At 38.1% G+C, this 23,066-nt stretch overlaps 1 protein-coding gene across 1 annotated transcript; it reads right to left on the bottom strand.

Moving 5' to 3' along the window:
* Positions 1-1,372: 1,372 nt before the first annotated feature.
* On the bottom strand, positions 1,373-22,687 carry MTMR6 (myotubularin related protein 6). Its single transcript, XM_061457633.1, has 14 exons — positions 22,573-22,687; positions 17,760-17,876; positions 15,701-15,863; positions 14,867-15,024; positions 14,183-14,311; positions 12,806-12,940; positions 11,472-11,604; positions 7,122-7,231; positions 6,180-6,305; positions 5,507-5,556; positions 4,503-4,703; positions 3,689-3,823; positions 3,484-3,610; positions 1,373-1,805 (listed from the first exon to the last, which is right to left on the bottom strand). Exons 1-14 carry the CDS (start codon positions 22,594-22,596, stop codon positions 1,545-1,547), a joined length of 1,869 nt encoding a protein of 622 aa, XP_061313617.1. The 5' UTR covers positions 22,597-22,687; the 3' UTR covers positions 1,373-1,544.
* Positions 22,688-23,066: the final 379 nt, after the last annotated feature.

Below are 23,066 nucleotides of genomic sequence, written 5' to 3'. Positions count from 1 at the left end.
CTTCACAAGTGCAACTTGATCATGACCTATACTGGCCTTGTTAAGAGTCCTGGATCCAGTATGGTGCAGAGCGAAACACTGCTGCCCATTACATCAAACTGTGTGTGGCACACCAGTAATTTTAACCAAACAGACTTCAGGGACTAGGATGAGAATAAACTCATTTTCAGTTGTCACAAAGTCACATCCAGGGATTGTAATACCCAAACTTGTAACTTACACCTCTAAGAGCTGGACATCAGCAATCTGCTCAGCAAATCCATGAGACAAACTTCAGCAAAACCCTCTTCCCTTACTGGAAGCTTACAGATGCGCAATTAAACTTACAAACTCTGTTTCCTTTTTTTTCCTTTCCTCTTACATCTCATGATCTCTACTGCATCTTACTAGAGGATTTTGTCCTCTCTCCAACAACATAAACAGCTCTAGATTGCACTGAAATTACTTTATACATGCACAGGTTGGACACATTTTTGCAAGATGAGAACAGGGTTCCACTAATAACTAAAACAAATTATTTAGGGGGCACTCAGTTTTCCATAAGCTTCAGACACACGAATGACTTCCTTTTTACTTAGGAACAATGTCAGCACACCACACTTCCAAAACTTCTGCTTCCATTCTTGCAACTTCAAACAACTGCACAGCAAATAAACAATCTGAATGAATGTGACTATTCAGTTATTGGCTAAATTTTGTTTTCTTACATGATATGTTTTAATCTTTTTATTCTACACGTAAATGCCTTGCCACAAATCAAAACATTTAAGATCAGACAACCCGTAGCTTCAGTGATGCTTAATCTACTGACCTGCCAGAGAGGAAAATCAGGCCAATTTACTACATTTTAAACAACAGACGAAATGGAAGAAAAAACAGTCTTCGGCGATAAGTTAACATTCATATAGCTATTTGCTGAAAGGCAGCGCCAGGTTAGGCATACTTCATTCCTTATATTCAGTCCTGTTTTAAGGAAATAATTTAAGCAAATACAATGTAAACAGAGCCATGTAGATGGCAGCAGTAAAGGACAATATCATTGATCTGACAGGTTTAAGGCCGACTATTTACGATTTGAAATATACCATACTTTCCCATGGCACTTAATACGATGAATGTTAGTACTGGGAGACATTAAACAAGGGTATACATACTTATGTTATACACGATATATACATGTAGCTTCATTTCCTAAAATAGAAAGTTCAAGTTTATTTGCCCAAATAAAATCAATTTGTGAAAGACCACCTGTGTTTTCCTATATTGAATAAAGTAATATTACTATTTTAATCAATTTAGTGCAAACTGACTTAAGTCCAAAGACATACTATTCCTGGATTTTTAGTCACTACTTACCGACTGCCCCCATCTTTTCCTGAAAAGAACAGCAAACATGTGACAACTGGCATGTTGTTCTAGTCTATGTTAACAAAACTTGTTGATATACAAATCATGTTTTGGTCATGCAGCAGAGACCCATCCTCAAAATAATCCATCTCTTAATTCAAACAGTCTAAGAAGAGGAGCACAGTGCTGGATTTTAATTAGCAGGTCATTCTGGCCACGCCATACTCCAAGCTGACAACAGCAGGCTCAGCTTTTGAGAACTCTGCCACGAATTCACTGTAGCGATTGTCTGCTGTGTTGCTGCCCTCTATAGTTCTTACAGCATCATTCACAGGGATCAGTGGCTGCTCCTTCTTGAAGCATGGAGGGGTCTTCAGTGCCGTGGGTGCAGGATGAGCAGGCTGCTGGTGTTCCTTCATAAGGACTGCATCTGGCTGCCCATTTCTCTGCTTTATTTTCTGAAATACAGAGAATAGTTACTAACAGTGAGCATGACTGATAATACTTAGAAATGTAACAGTATTATGAAATGTTAGGCCACTGGATAACACATTTTTCCCCCCAGTTTACAGCAGATACTGTGAACACTGTAAGCTTAAGATTTGCAAACTAAGCAGAAGGCAGAAAGGTTGCCTGTCAATGTCCACAGAAAGGAACAGGTTCTTCCAGGCTTGCCCTTGTTTGGCTTACCATCAAGATGGGTATACTTTCTGGAGTACAGGCAGATGAAGATAGGATTTGGTATTATTAGTAAGCAAGCAGCTGACAGCAGATCACAAGACTCTTGAAGACAAAAGAGCGGTTTCACACCTAAGCCCTTATATCCTTCCCAATAAAACTTCAGAAAACTTTTCTTTTAGATCTGAAAAATGCCAGTACAGTTTGTCCAAATGAAGGAATACATCAAAAGATGAAAATTAGAAAGCAGCACTGCAGGAAAGGACCTATTCTGCAAGCACTGAGCAAAAGAAGAGAAAACATTTCGATTAAGGGTTTGGGGTTTTGTGGTGGGGTTTTCTTGGGTTGTTTTTTTTTTTTTCCTCCAATCAAACAATCTCATCCAGTAACTTGAACTAGTTAACTGATTTTTTTTGTTGACATGTTTGTGCCCTATTAGAACTGAGACTGAGCCCAGAAGACTGGTGTTTCTTGGCATCCAATTTTTTGAATGTTTTGAAACAGGAGTAGGAAAGCCTACATTGAGAGCTCAAACAACAACTACATCTCTTCATCACTCAGGTGAGAAATGTGGGGTCAGGTGAAGGTAACACTTTGGAACAGAGTTATAGAAAATTCAGAACTGAGACTTTACATCGTGCTTATCCTTCAGCTCGCTTCATCTTGGGTTTTCATCTTGCTGCTTCAATTGTGTAAAAACTTAAATATACAATTAACATTTGAAACAAAGTGACCTACATTCATTTCATTACAGTAGGATCAGTTCAATAAAAATCTTTCCTCCTAGAAAATCTGTACTTCCCTCTTTCCACCCCTTCCCCAACACAGCATACAGGAGTTGTGTTACCACTTCTAGCTACAACAAATTAAAACTCGTAACTAGGAAACTTTCGTATTTCTTAAAAAGTGTTACTGTGAAGTTTCAACACCTTAACTGACTACAGCAAAGTATCAATTAAAAGCCATATTATCAAAGTATCAAATAAAAGCCAATTAAGTCATACTAAGGGGAGATACGCTGTTCTACCTATATACCTATATACGCTGTTCTACCTGTATACCCATATATAGATATGTTTCTACCTAGTAGAAATCATTTCTAGACATCTGATCTCTGCCCTCAGAAAAGGATTACAATGTACATGCCCCATAATTAGTGACTTATAAGAGCATGCACTGCATATGAATTTAAAAGAAGGACAATACTTACTGCTTCCATTTTAGTAGCTATAATGGAAATAAAATATTTTCAGTGTCTGTGGTTTAGCAACACAGCTACATTGGCTGCATAGTCTGGCATTCATCAGAGTCATACGGTGAAAGTCGAAGTCAACACTACATAGAATAAGTGCTAGGCCATGCAGTAGTGACATTCATGTGAAAGCTAGCAGCATTATTATAGTGTGCAAGTGTAAATTTTAAGTCACAAGTACACACACTTATTTTTTTAATACTTACAGCTTCCAGTTCTTTAATGTCTTCTTCCAGTTGTTTATTTTGTTCACTCATATTCATTATAATATTGAACACAGATTGCCTGGGATGCATACTTCGATCAAACTGATGGTACATATTTCTCCAAAACCTGCACAAAGCGGACAGTTTTAACTGCACAGGATAAAGACAAATTGAAGAAGTGATACTGTATATAATTCAAACTTACTTAAAATTGAATGATACTGTATTTGGCTCCAAAAGAGTTAGTTCTGGAGAAAAGTCTGGATTATACAGAGGATTCTGATATTTCTTCTGTTCTTCCAGAAGGAATGGCCACAAGGAATAAGTCTTCTCCTTTAATCTTAAAGCAAGGAAAGATCAAAGTCAAAACTTTTATTGCAAGCAAAAAACAAAAGCTGTACAGCTCAGCATAATAAAATCAATGTTTTTAAATTTACCAGAAATACTTATAAATCCCGAATTAAAAACTCTCAGTAAAATCAATTTCTTCCTGGCCTATCCTAATGTTTGCTAGAACCGTCAGTATTGATGTAATTGGGTGCTAATGCTTATGCTGTGCAAGTTTTGCGATAAATCCTTTAAAGTGCAGTTTGAAACAAAGATGAACTGATGTAAACTTTACAGAAGTTTTCCAGCTGAAAGCATTAGGAGACATCCTATTAATACTTCTAACTGACAATAATTAGTTTTGAGCAGGCAAGAATTTTAAGGTTACCTAAGAATAGACTGGGGCAGGGAATGAAGTGATACTTCTTAAGCTTACTTTTGGGTGGTAGGAGCAGAATAAGCCTTAATTTCCCTATGAAAAAAATACACTTGGGATTTTTCCCCAGAATTAGAAAGACCGTCTTCAGTGTGCAAAGGCATAAGAAGCACTGCTGTTCCCTAATGCAGATCAACATCATTTTCAGTACTACCAATCCTGCCATTATTTCTATTCAGAGCCTAAAATGAAGAATATTCACAGGAGTTCTTAGATGCCAGAATAAATAAGATGCGTTACAATAACATCTGCTTACTTTAGTTCTTCTCGCTCTTTTTGGCAGTTTCCAATGAAGTTGCCAAACTGACATGAATGGACATGCTCATGGATCTGAAGGAGGAAAGCTTCATTGTACTCAAAGGCTTGTGGAAACTGCTCAGTCAGATTCCACACACTTTCTAGAAACTGGGTGAACACTGGCGAGATCTCTTTTGGATCACCATCCAGCTGAGAACACCTGAAAAAAAGATCCCATAAACAGATTAAACCCAGTTTAAGTTTAAAATCAAAAAAGTCTTAGTTGCACTTATTTTAAAAGTGACAGCATATTAATTTGACACTAGCTTTGGTTTGGATACTAAGCACCTAACTTTGAGAACTGGGACGATTTTTGAATAGAAATAAGTTTATATTTAACCTTTTTTCTGACTTGTAAGTAATCACACATCTGTATTCAGTACAGAACAGCAACATAAGACAGTTAAGCTCCTTTGTGTCTATTACTTCCATAGTCATATTTGGAGTGCATTAGCTAAAAGCAAATTAATAAGCAGTAAATAGCAGCAATGCTATTGTCATAGCTTATGATAGGCAGATCAAGAGAAAAACATACAGGACTTCTAAAGGTAGGCTTCATCATTGAAAGCAAGAATAAATGTACACTCATTTTTAAAGATATCAATGGTATTTTATATTACCTAAATAGCTAGGATGTAGCTTTAAATTGATTTTGCATATGTGAAGACCTAGCTGCAGTCATCAACATGCAAGAGTGAGGCATCAGTAGCACTAGACATACGTCTATAATATAAATCTATTATCTAGTAGGTATTTAAATAAATAACAATACATGAAGCGTGCTGTCTACTGAAAATAGCTTACTCATTGCAAGATTTCTAGCAACACTGCAGCAGTTTAACATTCACAATTTGTCTTTTTTTTCTTATTTTTTTAAGAATACTTAGTTAAGTTCAGTGTGGTTTAATCTATTTTTAATTATTAAAAAAAAATACATTTTACAGTATTGGAAGAGTGAACTACCTGTCAGAGAACTTGTGCCCAAAAGAAATCCAGTCTTTCTCTATCAAGACCTAGAGGGTAAAAACCAAAACAAAACAAAAGGAAACAGTTAGTTCCAATCAACACATGGAACTACCTTTATGTACTTTCAGGACTTCCCAAAACACCATATATTACCGCTGCAGAATACTGTCGATTTTCCTACTCTAAAATTCAGAATAATTCTTCCAAAAATATTCTTCCTCTCTATAGAAAGATGAAGAAATGTAGATTGCTTAAAGATTTTCTCTTCTCTGTTACTGGGGGAGCTTTCATTTTTAGATTGTAATACTGTTGATCTGGGGACAAATGACAAAAGCACAGAGGTGCTATAACTTAGTAGATGTACTATCTCACTTAAGCACTTTGGAATCCTTATGTCATAGGTAAGGAGGTTTTTTTGGAGGCAAAAGACAATCATTGCAACATTTCTGCAGGGTGCCTGAAGCAACACACTATCTGCATTTCAGTTTTCTTGATTTTAAATAAATGCTTCTTCCCACGGGCAAAAGTATTTCTAAAAGAAAGATTTATCAGTATACTGCGAATCCAAAAAAAGCATCCGTAGGTTTACACTGCTTCCTTTCTTACTCAAATATCTTATTACATCCTTTATTTACCAAGGAACAAATCAACAATGCAGAAACTTGCTTACCATGAATCCTTTGATTGTTCTGTAATAGGAATCTAGCAAGAGAGCTCCAAGAGAACAAACTTGGGAAGTCCTGTCCCAGCCATCTGAGCAGTGCACTAACACACTTGCGCTCTCAACTGCTATTGCCTGAAAGACACAGTTGTTTCTTAGTGAATGTTCTATTCCAGGCAGTAGTCAAAATTTAGTCAATAAATACAATAGCTACATTTATCCCAAACTCACAGCACAGACCATTTTATTTTACAAAACCAGAAAAATGTTTATTATGAGGAAAGGATTTGACACTATCAGAAAGCTAGGAATTTTTCTCCATGGAAGTGTAGAAAAACCCTTATAAAGAAAAGAAATTCCACTACCACCTTTGCACAAGGTAACAAGAACATCTACAGTGATTCCAAGTTTTCTTTCCACCCCTTATAAAACTGAGCTCATAAACCCCTGAGTAATGCAAAGTAAGAAAGAAGTGTACTACATATTTCAGACTAAACACGTTAAAAACCCCAGAACACCACACGTCGTTGACGATACCCACTTGTTCATCAAAATACACAAAAGTTAACGGCTAGGAAATATTTTGGAGGGTCACCTTCAGGGCAATTGTCCACTTTGAACTAAAGTAACTCCTGTTGCTCCATCTACCTCCAAACTGGCTACAACTTTCATAAATACCTAAATGCGCCAGGCAACGTAAGAATCACTTCATCTCCCAGTAAGGTGACCAAAGAGCATTAAGAAAGTAAATACCCCAAAACATCAGCTGGCATATTCAACATTTCAAATCAAACCCACTTAAAATAGTGTATCAATGTATTTATATAGTAAGCACCTACCTCCAAAAAGGTCAGTTGCAGAATTTTACACTGTACAAATTACAATTTTACACTATACTTGCCGGGTGGCAAGTCAACCTCCTATCAAACAAAGCAGCAGCATGCAAGTTACCTTGACTAGGAAGACGGCAGCATCCAACACAGCTTTGATGTGACGCAGCCATCCAGAACTTTCCAAACCAGACAAAAAGTCATTGACTGACAAACCCTTTGTGCCACTGACTGAAAGAAACCAAGAGTTAGAAAGCCATAAACAGTTACAGCTACCTATAACCTGCAATGGAGAAAATAAAAATTGTATGTTGTTTCTAATGCCCCATGTTGTAAACTGATTAGAAATCTTCCAGGAAAACACCATTAAATGTTTTTTAACACTCTTAACAAATGTTTTTTTAACACTTTCAACAAATGTTTTTTGAGTCTGTAGATCTACACTAACTATAAATAACAAGAGTAAGATTTTTGTGTCTTTTTGACAAAGTAATATTTAAAGTAAATACACTGGTTAACCCCAACAGGGAGCTTTACCCTTGCCTCACCACACAAGGTAAGGGTAAGGCAAGAGAAATGCCAAAAGCTTTCCAGAAATACTGAAAAATTACAACTATTAGAAGGAAGTAGCTGCATCCAGACAAGTTCAGAGTAATCAGACTGCCAGAGCTTCATCACCTTCTCTACTCTGCTGAGGAGAATAAAGCAAATGCACTATAAGGACATGGCGATGAACTGAAAACCACCCAGATTTTCTATCTCCAGTTCTGATATACTATAATTCTGACTGATCTCTAGCATGTTTTCTTAGCAAACTTTGATTCTATAACAGTAATACCACTTGAGAGGGCAGGGAAGAACTCAAAGAAAAGGTGACTTCCAGCATAGCAGCAGGAGGTGTAAACTTGAAAGTTTCAAACATGGACACAACTCACAAAAAAGAAAGATTATCTTCTTATTATATGATACTGAGTAGCAACTCACAAAGTTACATTACTGTCAAAACATGACAAACTTCTGGCAATGATAAAAGAAATACTTGCTGGCTAACATAACTTTAGCTACATGCAATTCTAAAAGAAGATATTCAAGCTTGCCATCTACATCACTACCTGCCCCTGCCACAGTAGAAGCCTGCTTTCTACCAAGCTTAACAGTTGGACTTGATTTAAATGTCTTTTTCCAACTGAAACAATTCTCCAATTCTAAGGTAGTGGGGCCCAAATTGAAATAAAAAGGCTCTGTAGCCAAAAGTTATCAGTGGGGATATTCAGACAGCAGCTGCAAAATAATCTTTATCTCCGACTACAGGAGCAAGTGAATCAGCAGAGAAAGTGGAGAACAAAATTCACCAAGTCATTCTGTGACACAATTTCATGTTCAGTCAAATCCCCTAATCTAATGAAGGCTATAACCTCTCAAACCACTGCCTCCTGGACCTTTCCTGCACTACACGGTTCTCAGCTTTCAGCCATGAAAGCTTTGGTATGCTCCCCATTGCTCAGAAGAGCCGTAGTGCCAATTGCTGTTGAATGCTACAACAAAGGCTCCCAAGTAAGCATTCCAGCACCTTTTCTAAAGTCCTTGGATCTTTGTCATCTACAAAAACTATCTATCAAACCATAGCACAATGAGGTAACAAAACATCAAGAAACCCTGGCAGACAACCAAATTTTAAATGTTAGTCTTTAAATATCAGTAAAAGCAGCAAAACCTATGTTAGTTTTCCCTAGTCTTTGAAAGAGACGGCATCATCAGGCAAGTGTGCTTCTGACAGGTCTAGCACATGGAGGAAATCAGAGAACGATTTGATCCATTCAGATAGCTCACACTCTCTGTACACCGGTGGTTCCGTACATTTGTTCAATCACAGTAGTACACAAACAGGTACACAACTCCATGGTAAAGATAATGAAAATATTCACGTATGTAAATTCAAACATCTGCATGGAAGGGATTGGACAGATAAGGCAATGCCAACCCCTACATTCTGTACCTTGTAGTTTAAAGCACAAGGTTTTAGCTGGAAAATAAACAGGCTTCCAGCCCTGTTTGTTTTCACCCAGACACTGCTGTCAAAATCTGCTTTCATCAGAATTTTCAGCTGGGTAAAAATATTTCACCACTAGCATTTCCCCATTCTAGCTAGACTTCTGTATTTTTATAAACCAAGGCAGAGATAAGAACACACGTGGTGTCCAAAGAATTACTTTCCATTTCTGAGTTAACAGACATTTTTATACTTGTTAGTGATGAAACAAAGAAACTGCACTGACACTGTTTTGATATTTAAAATGCTGGGGAGGGGGGGACCCAACACACACCTCTCCAGTCCCTTGTGGTCCCTAAAAGATTGAAGTATGATTTATGGTACTACTAAGATCTTTAGCTACTTCAAAATAACTATCATTTAAGACAGTTTTGGCTATATGGATCCTATCATAGACACATGCCCTGCATTCATCTGAGACCCAAAATCTCAATGTTCCATTGCTTGATTGTTCTTAACATACTACTAGCTATGCCTCATGCAGCAGTTCAAGAGGTGACTAGAACCTGCAGACTGAAGTACAGTGGGTCAGAAGCAGAGTTTGTTTTTAACAAATGAAAAAACCCTGAACAACTCCATACAGACACTCTACACAACCCTCAGAAAAACCCTCTTGGTTAACACACTCAACACTTGGTTGACACTTGGTTAACATCATCAAAATATACTCGGCAAACCACAGCAGCTGTTATTGACCCTCAAATATTTCCTGCAAAACCACTGGTTTTTGACAGACAAAACCTTTTTGCTTACCAAAGTTCAATTTTCTCTGATACATAGTACTATATTTTTGAATATATGAAAACTAGACTTTAATACCACATTCAAAAATTTAGTCTATGTGAGAAGAAGGACTTCTGGGTGTTGGCTGATGAGAAACTTAACATGAGTCAGCAGTGTGTACTCAAAGCCCAGAAAGCCAACCGTATCCTGGGCTGCATCAAAAGGAGCGTGACCAGCAGGTCAAAGGAGGTGATCCTGCCCCTCTACTCTGCTCTCGTGAGACCTCACTTGGAGTACTGTGTGCAGTTCTGGTGTCCTCAACATAAAAAGGACACGGAACTGTTGAAACAAGTCCAGAGGAGGGCCACAAGGATGATCAAGGGGCTTGAGCACCTGCCCTATGAAGATGGGCTTAGAAAGTTGGGGCTGCTCACCCCGGAGAAGAGAAGGCTGCGTAGAGACCTCATAGCAGCCTTCCAGTATCTGAAGGGGGCCTATAGGGATGCTGCGAAGGGACTCCTTATTACAGACTGTAGTGGCAGGACAAGCAGTAATGAGTTAACACTTAAACAGGGGAAGTTTAGACTGGATATAAGGAAGAAGAACTTTACTGTGAGGGTGGTGAGGCACTGGAACAGGTTGCCCAAGGAAGTTGTGAATCTCTGTTGCGAAGCTGCCATCTCTGGCAGTGTTCAAGATCAGGTTAGACAGAGCCTTGGGCAACATGGCTTAGCTCGAGGTGGGGGCTCGGAACATGGCAGGGGCTTGGAACTGGTGACCTTAAGGTCTTTTCCAAATCTAACTATTATATGATTCTATGATTTTTCCACTGCTGTTGTACAGATGCCCATCAGGGGAGCAGAGTCATCATGTCCACACTGACACACTACTTAAGAATACTTTTGTTAAGGATCTTGTATTCAGTGCAATAAAAATCAGCTGAATCAAAGAATAGACTGTAAATCCCCCTAGCATGCTTCATGGTGTACTCCCATTACAAAATTTTGTTGGGAAGGATTATGTCTTACATATTGATTGTAAATGTAATTGTTCAATTCTGAGGGCTAATCAGGCAAATAGACAAAGCTGAAGAGCAGGACACATGCTGAAAAATAAATAACAGCAGTTTGTTATAAATAAAACTGAGGACGGTCCTGGTTACAACGGCTGTTGAACTAACAGGGTCATTGGCATCACATTCCTAATTTGAGAACATTCAGTTCAACACGTCTGGGGAAGCTAGAAGTTAAAAAGAGATCTTCCTCATTTTGAATTATGAATCATTTTCATAGCATTTCCTTCCTGATCAGTCCACTGATGGCATATTTCTACAAGGGTCTGAGAAGTAAGTTATTGCATATGTCTTCTTCTTTGACCCGAAGGATACTTTCTACTACTAGACTGGCATTCAGCAAAATTCTAGTGAATTATACAGACTGAAGTAGAACTGTGTTCATTTACCCCAAAACCTGATCTGAAGATCAACTACAGATATTACTCACAATTTTGTTTAAAACTGAGTTTACTTAACCTCAGTTTAAGGTAATTCATTACCACAGATCCCAGCAAACTGGTACTACACAAAGCTGGAATAAAATATAGGAATATCAATAAAGTTTGGTTAAGCTATTATTAAAAACTTGAGAAAAATATTTATCATGTTTTCATATACACTGTTATAGCACAGTTAGAGCATACCTTCCAAAAGTTTCTGTAAGCTGGATCTCATTACATGAATATTTTCAATGCCAACAAACTGGAACCTAATGTTAGAGTAGTTGTCTTCATTCTCATAGCCCTTCCCAGCAGCTCTGTTTGCCATTGCATTAAGCTTAAAAGAGCAAAATAAAAATATTGAAAAACATCACTTGAAACAAAAAAAACCTCTTGAATTAAGAAAACAAAGTCATACAATTTCAATGGAAAACACTGGGAAAAGAAACACACAAGAGCACATATGATAAGCAGAATCCAATTAATTAAAGGTTTGTGGCCAATCAACTTGACAGCATTCAAGTGTAAGAAAGGCATAGTATATAAAAAGTCAGTCCACCTTTAGAGTTGACATATCTGAATAATGCATTCAATGATTTCCTATTCTCTCCTCTGTATTTCCACTAGTAAAACTTTACTTATTTCCGAGCAAAACCACTATGAAACAATTAACCTAAAAAGGAAAGCCCCAGACTTAATCAAATGTGCTTTCCAGGCATCCTAAAAATATTGGCTTTAGAGGTAAGAAGCTAATAAGTTGCTGCAGCTATAAAAATTACAATTATAAAAAACAACAGCTGGCTCAGTTTCAGTCTGTCAGCCTGATTTAATGCTGAAAAATAAGTGCAGATCCTACAGTGCAGGATTTTCACTTTAGATACTTGTTTTCCAGATATGTTTTTCCTGCATTCAGAGATCTGAGTGAAATGAATACTAATTTAAAAGCAGATGATTCTACAGAGTGAAAGTTACCCCACATTCCAACTCAAGGCAAAACCCCCCCAACATAATTCAGTTTAATCAGATAGTGACAAAGTATGATGGTGAGGCACTGAAACAGGCTGTCCAGAGAAGCTGTGACTGCCCCATCCCTGGCAGAGTTCAAGGCCAGATTGGACGGAGCCTTGAGCAACCCAGTCTAGTAGGTGTCCCTGCCCATGGCAGGGGATTTGGAACTAGATGATCATTAAGGTCCCTTTTAACCCAAACCAGTCTATAATTCTATGATGACCTCAGAATGCTACACAAGAACTTCCCCTATGTCTTCCTTAATTACATTTAGCATATTTTTAAATATACCACTTCAGAAGTTTACCAGCATATTCAGTGAATTCTAGTGTAATCCTGAAAGGGCTTCAACTTCTTTAAGAAAAAAAGTAATTAAATACGTGACTAATGAAGCTTGACTTTACCTTTAAAGAACATTTTTGCCCATGATAGAGTCCTACTTAACTAATTTTTTCAGAATTGCACTGTATCCCTGTACTCTAATGTTCAGGAAGACAGGCAAGTCTGTAGAGCCTCGAGTATGTGTGTACCTTTGGTCTGGTGTCCATGACGTACATGTAGCGATTTGAAGGATTCGCTTTACTGATGGCTTGCAACATGTGCTCATCTTCCAGGCACCTGGCACTGAAACCTGAGAGAGGTTGACTGCATCTGCAAATTGCAGCCTAGCACACAAAACAAAGATCAAATTAATACCTGTAGTTGAAATGCTTTGCATCCTTCTAGAAAGACACTGAAACAAGTTGTTTCATTCGGCAGGTAACAGGATTAAACTAAAAAAAAAGTTTAGGTGTTCTTTTTTTAAACACATCACTTGCAGACCTTCACACACAGTACCTGCAACTTAAAAACTTTATCAAAACTTTTTTTCAGGCTCATCCACATCGGCAAGTACCAGTTTATTTATACTTCCCTCAAGTATAAAAGTTCAAAAAATTATAGGCCAGAAAAAATACACTTTCTGAAAGCAAGCTGCTGTCTTGGTATTATATAAATTATGGGTTTACTACTGCAAATACAATTTTATTATTGCAAGTACAATCCGTTATCATCTAATGTAATTTTCATCATGTCATTTTCAATAATATATTGCATTTCTTAAGGCACTAGGTACCTCTTACAAATAACTATTATCTTCAAATGCACCCAGTAGCTTAGCTCTCATCCATCAAATTCTTCAACTTAGTAGGGCGACAATCCTTCTCTCCCTTCAAAGATAACGCCCCTAGTGAAGACAGGGCAGATGCTGCTTCACAACACTCTACCAAACCTTGCAAAATCTTATTTCTCATCCTCTAGTTCTTGCAAATTGCTCAAACAAACAAGCAAACAAAAAAACCCCACAACACAGAAACCAAACCAAACCAAAAAACAACAACCCCCCAAAAAATACACCACCAAACCAGTGCTATTGTTTTGGTGGGGGTTTTTTGTGAATTTTTTTTTTGTTGTTGTTTTGCTGTTGGGGTTTTTCCTGTTATTGTGGGGGGTTTGGTTTTTTGTTGTTGTTTTTTTTGGGGGGGGTGTTTTTTGCTGTTTTTTTTTGTTGTTGTTGTTTTGGGGTTTTCCTGGTAGGGGGAGGGAGGAGTATTTGATCTAACAGATTTTATTTTTAATATATCAAAGAAGACAGATAACTTGACAAAAAGCTATTTTCATTTATCTTAAGGTCAGCCTCTGAAAACTTTAAGATATTCAACTGATTACTTAAGGATTTCTTTTAACCTGGCTTAGCTTAATTCAAGAGCCTGTTAGACACTACTAGCATCAGCTGTATTTAAGGTTATCATGAGTTATACCATTCTCATACATGTCACTGTACTTACCCCCTTGCCCATCCTGAACTACTGACAAATATTGAGAAATACTCTTCAGTACATTTGTATTAAGAGGAACATACACCATACCTCTTTATTTTTATGGTAATATGACAAAACTGGGAACCTTCCTTTGCTTCTGAACTTGGAGCTACCAACAATTATGGGCTTGCTTGCAGTTCTGGGAACATAAAGTTCTCTAGGATAGGTTTCACAAATCTGAAAGAGAGACACACAAACAGAATTTTATGTACAAGGCAAAGCCTATACTAGTATATGCAATTTGAGGGATGGTAGGTGAAATAAGGCAAAGGTTAAACACTAACATGTTTCTCTATGTATACAGAAACAGCTCAGAAGAGGAGACAAGCCACAGATAAAGTAGTACAAATTGGTAGCCAAGTTATACAGTTAAGCACTGCTATACTTGCACTCACTTCTCAAGAATTCCACTTCAGCAGAAATGCTATGACTTTGTTTCAAATAAAATATTGAAATTATTTCCCTCATTTTTAGTATTTGCAGACTATAAAACAGAATGAAAATTAATCCGTGAATTGGCTGCACCACCACAGCCACTGTCTCCCACAGCCAACACTGCAAATGCTCAAGCAGAATCCTTCTTAGTTAAGAGGTAACAATGCTGCAGAGCACCAGACTTTCTTCAAACAGGTAATCATACTCATAGTATTAGATTGCTTTCTACAGGACTAGAGTCAGAGGAAAGAGCAGAAAAAAATGCAAAGCAAAACACATTTCCATTACAGCACTCACCTTATAATCACGATTTGCATCAGACAACTGCCAGTTTGTGTTTGGCACTCCCATTCTCTTATATTCTTCTGCTAGATCAATAAGTTGCCAGCCTTTGACTTGCTCAGATTCATTTTGTTTTGGATTATAAGAGAACGCATACAGATCTTCATATTTTGCTAAAAGGTAAAGAATAAGACTATGTAATGAGTTGTCCCCAGAAAGGTCTGAGTGGAGAAAGGCAGCACAGTTGGCACGTCTTGAAGTTGCCCAAACTGCAGAGAAAGTTTCAGCCTTCAAGATTCTCAGAAGCAAGACTAAATAGATACTTGACACTCTTGATATATTTATCATACAGTTAACTGACACAATTATATATACTTAGTTAGAGGCAGGTTATGAAAGCTTTCTTGAGTGTGCATGACCTGTTTCAGCAGGAACATTTCTAATTCCATCAGGGCAAAGCAAAGGTCACAAAAAGAAAACTGACAAAATTAAGGCAATGGGCAGAATTATTAGAAGACTTCGTAAGCATTTTATCTATGGAGCACACCAATTAAGAGACTATATGCATTTACAGTCACAATTTTAGGAATAACACTAGAAAGGCAAAACAACACAGGAATCTCACATTCTCTTAGTAAAGACCAGTGACCTACAAGAGCCAGACAACACATCTTCTGAATTCATATGGAAATGAATGCTTAACCGTTAAAATTCCTCTACATACCAAACCCATTTATTGACTTTTACGTAATGCACATAAAAAATAAAATATTAAGAGCCACAGATTTACCACCACCACCTTGTTATTCAGGCATATACTGCAAAGTCTTTTACAGTTAGAAGTATTACCTGTTCTTGACAGCTGAAGCAAAGAGTTATAAATGTCATGACAGTCTCTTTCCCTGGGAACGACAAAGTGAACTATCCTGAAGTTCTTGCACTGGATGACAAGGGGGCAGCCAGAAGTAGTCAAGGGAAGTTTTTCCACCACAGCAATGTGATGATGTAGTATCTGCAGCATACAAAACCTCAGTGTTAGCACACTGATGAAAAATGAGAACAGCATACGTACTGTTTACAAGAACAGATGTAAGACACATTAAGCAATGTTGAATATGGACTTTGACTAACTTTGTCAATCATTTAGTTATAAAAAGAAATAAATTTAGAAGAAGAAATCCAAGACTGGCATTTTGGTCAGGATATCATAAGTTTTCAAAAAACTGTTATTCTCTCACTTCATATTCTGAAGTGCTACCTAATGTTTATAAGGAATAATAAATACCTTCTAAATCCAAAAGGAAGAATTAAAGCTCCACTGTGGCTACTCCTCTGTAACTTTGTTAACTGACCAGCTTACTTCTAATTAGGCAGGACCCAAACAGGATGCTTTTTTATTTTAAGGATCTACAGGAACATATTTCAGAATTTTCAGGCAAAACAGAACTAGTCAGGAAAAGCAATTAAAAGTATAAGATACAGAAGATGAAGATTTTAGAATGCTAGTATTCAACATCTACAGAATGAACAGGAGATAAGAAAAACATCTGTACTACCCATTGTGTTATGTAGACATGAGTTTCTCAGCTAATTTTTGCCTTCCAACCACTTTATAGAAGACTGTCAGTAATGGATATACAAAAGCCCTTGATAGATTTATCTTTGTGGCAAATTTACATAACACTTAGGAAACTAACAACTGTTCAATCATGGGAAGAAAGCCACAGATACATTACCTCAACTGAACAAGATGTTCTTGTAGAATTTTAATTGCCTCACTGAAACAATCATCTTCTCTTAAATACTGATCAGATAGGCATCTGAAATGCCAAATATGCATTTACAAAGAAACTATACCTTGAAGACATTATCGTAATTATACTTGGTACTTGCATTATCATCACAGAAATGCAATACTCTGAATGCAGGTGCAATTTCCCCAAAATGAAACCTTTTAACATAGTGCACAGGGAGACACAAATAATACTTCTGAATCATGTTCTCCCCAGTACCCATTTTGCCTGAAAGGATACAATTTGGTTTATATAAAATTGTACATTGTACCCAAGAACAAATCGGAGAAAAATAACTTCTTGAAAGCACCATGAGGCACCTAGTTGGACAACCAGGATACAGGATGAAGGGTAAACTAGAAAAATACACCTACAGGAAAAAAATTAACCACACCCAGGGAAATGAGATTTCATCCTGAAGGATGACAGGCACTCATTTGGCCAGATAGCTGAGCTACGGCGAAAGCCAGACCTTGATGTCCACATGCGTGCCATTAGGGCCCTGAACAGAAAAGCTAATGGGAATTACTGTACTAGCCAACTTTGATGGTACAACATCGGCATGGGTCACCAAGAAGCTGAAGCCCCTTCTGCATTATTTTATTCCAGAAATGATGACTTGGGAAGAAACTGCTGCTCACCACTCAAAAAAGGACATGGGATCTTCAGTATTTCACAAAAGCCTAGATCTTTTGATTTTTCTGTCTCATTTAACTTAGGCAGGCTCTAAATACAAAGTAAATTAACACATAAATTTTAAACCTGATGCTGAAACTACCTATCAGTTTCCCACTCCCGCCTCTAAATTGTGGTGCAAGTCAGTTATTCAAAGAAAACCACCACACATTCAGGAATACAAATGAAGGCTAAGGAAGAAATTACAGCAGCTTGAGAAGTGAACATTTTCAACAATACCCAATTTCAACTGCAGCAGTGTCATGCAAGAGTACAATCTGTAAATCATTAACTTATCATGATATCATGAACAAGGGGAGTGTGGGGAATAACTTAGAACTTTGATGAACATTTCAGTAAACAAATTTAACCTTAGATCAGGAAACACAAATGCAGCTGGAGAATCTCAGCTTCTGAGGTGCAACATTCATCATCCTTACCCATGTCTCTCTCTGGCTTGAATCTATGAATAACAGATGAGTTGCTGTAAGGTATAGAGTTCCCGTCAGTGACTTATTGCTTGTGCTAAACCTATCTAGTAATTTCACTTGCTCGACCTGTAAGGACAAAAAAAAAAAAAAAAGGAGGGGGAGCAAAAGTTAATTTTGGTGTGGTTTTTTTTTGCACGAAGCAAAATAGTAACTGCAAAAAGGTCTGTCAGTAGAAAACAACAGAAAGCATAACACAGCATACATACAAATATTCAGGCTAAACTATTAAGAACACAATAGTGGTCACACAAGCTTTGAGAAGACTGACTAGCTACAATATCCTGTTTCAGTACAAAAGTGAATAATGAAGGCACAACGCTAGACTCTGAATACTTATTCCATGTACATAACTACCATGGTTATTTACTAGTAAAACAGACCAAGATATCAATCTTTTTTTAAATAATTAAGAACATTAATAAGCTTTTAGACTCCTTCCCCAAAACAGCAAACACACACACACTAACAATTTCCTGTTATTGAGATGCCAGTACTGAATAAATCAATAGCTCATCTCAGTAACATGCTTCATTGGCTCTCTGCAGTCTCAAAGCCATAAAAATGATGTCCCTCCTGACTTCAGTTTTAGGTATCTACTGTCTTTTATATCATCCCCAACTTTAAAAATCTCGATCATCATAACCTTGCCTCAGTCAAAAATAAAATACTATTGGAATACTAATAATTTTAATAATCTCCTAGAAATCCAAGGACTGCCATTTGGAGTTTCAAACTTGAGTCTTGCAAGGGCAAATTTCTCCTCCTGGTATTCCATCACCATTGTTATCTCAATCCTATAGAAAACAATTCAAAATAAAGTGATTTCTAGATAGCCTGCATTTTATCTGCTGCTTATAACTTCACAGGCTCCACAGTTTGCTTAATTTGAAGAAAACATTACATGATTATCTACGTGCAAAAACAGGAAAGGAGCATGGCTTATCTCCACACATTCCTCAATTTCTTGGCAGTACTGTGCCATTAATGCCCAGTTAAAGCTCTTTTGCTTGAGGCTGGCTGTTACTGACATTAAATGAGTGATAGAACTCAAAAAAACTTACACACCAGCAAGACCAGCACTCAGATGAGGTGACTAAGACAGCTCATATCTACTGTGCTGATGTTAAGCCGCTTGTAATTCACATATACAAACTTATTTATCTACTAAAAGCACATATAATTACACAAAATTGCCTTACCAATTCTGGTATTTTTTACAATCTAGCAAGGCCTGATTTTGTGTCTGAAAGTTAGAAAAGCCACTTAATGCATACAAAACAATGTAGGAAACACAAACATCAACTAAAATCCAGCGATACTAGGATACTCTAGGTTTCAATTTAGAAAGCAAAAATAAATACTTGGAAGATACATGCATCAGTACCTCAAAATACATTATGCTGTAACCAGCAAGGTTACATTGCCCAGATACAGAGCAGCATAAATCAGTATATCACAGCCAAAACAGAATTCTATTTTGGACAGTTCGGCAGCAGTAACTGCTCAGGTACCTGTCACTGCACCTCCTCAGCAAATTGAGACGTGCACAGAAACTGCTCGTTTTGTTTCTGTAACACAACCCACAAAATCCAAGCATGTGAAGTTCCATTCTCCTCCATGTAACAAGGCAGCTATTCTGAAAGCTGTATTTCTATGTTAGATAAGGACAGGCATTAGTGCTCCAGCTTCCTCTTACATAGGTGAAATCTTCAAGAATCTTTAAACACCACCAAAATGTAATTCAGATTCAGCCTCCACAGATTACATGTTCATGTAAACTTTGCCCAGACCAGCTTTAACAGGTATTCAGCTAGACAGACACTTTCTTTTTATTGTAAAGTTTGGCAAATCCTTAGTTACAGAAAAACATGCCAGCCATCAGTTCAGAGAATGAGTTCACAAGATTAAGAAACTGAAGACTGCTACTGAGTTTTAGCACATCTGCAAACAAACATTTTTAGTCACAACTGACATTTGACAGCAGCTAGCAATAACAAATTCATGAGTTTCTAAACCAGTAAGAATTTGAACAACTACCTCAATAATACAGAGCACTTACAGTGAATGAGTCACTGAACAGTTTATTGGGATTAAGAGTTACAGACCAAAGGCAAAAAAACCAAGGAAATGTTTCAATATAGGATACAAGTTAGAACAGAAAGGAAGGCTGAAACTATACTTCTGAAGTCTTGCATCAAAAAAGCTGAAGAGTTAAATTAGAACAATTAATCCAAGACAAAACAATTATAGTATGTTATTTGAGGATTCTTTTACTCAACATTCACTGAGATTAAAATGCATTTTCCCTTACCCATTTAAGTCTCAGTCTTGCAAACATAAGTTTGGGATTTAGCAGTCAAGCTAAGCAAAACTTTTCCTCCTCAATAGAAGACCCATCAGTATTTTAACTAAAACAGGTTTGATTTCAAACATAAATCTAGACTTGACTGAAGAAATTAGAGTCTTTTCTACCTTGCTTTGCTTTAAGGTATTTTTAGGGACACTTCAGTTTTAAAGCTTCATTGCAAAACCACAATATTCTTATTTGTAATTTCACTACCATATATTGTGAACTGGCTTTCATCATTTGTTGCTATTCAAGTATAAATTTCTCAGACAGAAGTTATTACGATGTTGATCTCATTTCTTTATTCAACATAAATCTGTTGGACAGTTTAATTTCGCAAGCCGTAAACTGTATTTCAGAGAGCTGTGCGGACAGTTTCAGGACAATTCTAGCTTCAACATTTCCAGCAAACTGAAGTTTGAGGAAGAATAAAACCTATTTCATCACATTCTCTAAGGGATGACAACTTCCCTGGACAGCAGCTAATTTGTGCCAGACTGTACTGTTATTTCAAGCTTATTTCATTATTACCTTAATAAAACAAACAGAAAAAAAAAACCAAAAAATGTTAAGTGTTGTCAGATTAGAAAAAGTAAATGTGTCTCAATGAGATCCAACTTGAGCCTACACATGCACTGAAGTTTTAAGGCCCACAGTGCAGGCTGTACTTCAGTTTTCTTACTTCCTATAACTGTAAAGCTTCGAATTACTACCATCTAGCATATATGCTTTTTAATCCACCTGGATATTAAATAAACTAACAGATACAAAAAGCTAAGCAAGCATCACAATTATCACCAAATCCTCATGCTATTTCTAGCCATGAATTTGATACTTTTAGAACAGATTATTTTTTTAATGAATTATAAAAATACTTGCTTCAAGCAGTAAGTTTTGTATAAGCTGCTTTTAGAGCTTGTTTCTCTCTCCAGTTATATTGCTACAAAAAGTATTTTTTCCCCAGCAGGGAACCAACAACCTGCAGAAAGACTGATCTACAAATAGAAAGAATTCAGTGACCTGTACCTTTCCAGTCTCAGTTTCAAGTTTTAAACTTACACAGGCACTCAAGTCATCAAAAGACTTTAGCTTTAGTCTATTTTTTATCCTGAAGTTAGCTATTGACTGCCACATTAAGCTCCTAAACAAGGAGTTTCAGGTTTGCAAGTAAATAGGCTGACAAAAAAAACTTATCTCCAATCTGTGATCTTGGTGCAAGATTATTTCATCCAGTAATCTAGTGTACTAGGTGTCACGTGTCACTAAGAGCAGCTTCATCAGAGACCTCCTTTTTCACATACACACATACAAATATATATGAAAAATAAAAACTACTCACATTTCACATAAAAATAAGGTATTAATAGAAAATATTGTTTCTTTATATAATTACTGGTTAAAGGACAACTATTTACAGCTGAAATATGACCACTCCTTTTCTTCACACACCTATAAATCTCATTTAAAGTCAAGTCTGCCAGGTTAGGGAACTAATCACTTGACAGTTTCCAGAACCCGACAGAGAGGCAGTCTTTTTAGCAGCCCTCCCAGTAAGGGCTGATGAGCAAGATGGGAAAGATACTGCTAGAAAAGTAATTCTATAAAAGCTAGGACATTAAAAAAAAATATTTATTTACAGAAAGAACGAGCTTTTTTACATCTTCAATACAGATGAAAAACAAACTAACAAACTAAAAATAGGAAAAAAGGCACAGAGAAGCCTATAGTGCCAACTGCGGCTTAGCTAATGTTTTTGAATAGCCTAACACATTGCTCGCATACTGATAGCCTGCGTTCCTAACAACACACACCACAGCCTTTAAATGGAAGAAAAAAAAAAAGAAAACAATGTTGTTGTCACAGCCTATTTGCCTCCAGAGCTAGGAAAAGCGGCATGGAACCGCATCCAGAATACAAAAGCCAACTGCAGCCGTCTCCAGATGGCTGCTGGTGCTTCCACACCCCTGTTACACCAGGAGGACTTTTATCGCCTTCCTGTCATTTAGGGCACGGTTCACTCTGCAGGGCCACACCGGGGAGGCACGCACAGAGCCCCTCCCGGGAGCTCTCACACACACCTTCCAGCCCCGTGAGGAGGGACAGCCGGAGGAGCCTCCAAGAAGGCAGGTGCCCGGAGCCCCGAGGCAGCAGCACCCCGGTGCCAGCTGTTCCCAGGATACCCCCACAAGCATGGACCGCCCCGGAGCCACTCGCGGGAAGACACCAGCTACAAAATGGAAGGCGGCGGACAACAACGCCCTCACCCACAGCTGACAGCTGCGGTGCAGGGGCTCGCCGGGCCGAACAGGCCCTCCCCACCCCACAGCTACTTGCGCAGCGCCGACAACACCACCACCACCACCACCACCACCACCACCGTGCTCGCAGCCGACAGAGAGGCCGAGGCAGAGGTACCTTGGTGGTGCGGATGTGCTCCATAGCAGCACCACTTCCCTGCAGCCGCCACCAGCCGCAGCACCGCCGGCCAGGTGCGGCCGTCACCCAGGAACGCTTCCGGGGCGGAGCCGGGCCGTGCTGACTGCCTGCAGCGCCCCCTCGCGGCGCATGGGGGGCACAACGTCTCCGCGGACAGCGTGCATGCGCGGTAGCGCCAGCCTGCCCGCAGTGAGGCAGGAGGCGTGTGCGCAGGGGCAGGCGTTGCCTGGTTAATCCAGGCCTCCATTCGTGACACGTAGAGTTTCAGAGTCTCGTGAATGAAGAAATTCCCGGAAGACTGTCGTTCTTGTAGTATCATAGAGGGTTGAGGTAGGAAGGAACCTCTGGAAGTACCTAGTCCAACCCCTATGTGTAAATAGGGCCACTCAGAGCCTGTACCATGCTTAGGTGGGTTTTTACTATTGCCAAGGATGGATCTTTCTGGGCAAACTATAAAGTTCAGTTGCTCTCAC

Source organism: Pezoporus flaviventris, unplaced genomic scaffold (genome assembly GCF_033815535.1).
Source record: "Pezoporus flaviventris isolate CSIRO_AGI_PZ_B2104156 unplaced genomic scaffold, CSIRO_AGI_Pfla_v1 ptg000025l, whole genome shotgun sequence".
NCBI classification, from domain to species: Eukaryota; Metazoa; Chordata; class Aves; order Psittaciformes; family Psittacidae; genus Pezoporus; species Pezoporus flaviventris.
Note: the sequence above shows the minus strand (reverse complement) of the source record. Positions and strands in the feature narration are given on the sequence as shown.

What these genes read in the sequence shown, in the direction of transcription:
- MTMR6 (XM_061457633.1), bottom strand. Translation starts at nt 22,596, where the DNA reads ATGGAGCACATCCGCACCACCAAG. An exon ending in ATTACCATAAAAATAAAGAG is followed by an intron (nt 12,941 to 14,182) that starts GTATGGTGTATG and finishes TTTGTGTGCTAG; the next exon opens with GCTGCAATTTGCAGATGCAG. An exon ending in AAAGAGCGAGAAGAACTAAA is followed by an intron (nt 3,824 to 4,502) that starts GTAAGCAGATGT and finishes CCTTGCTTTAAG; the next exon opens with ATTAAAGGAGAAGACTTATT.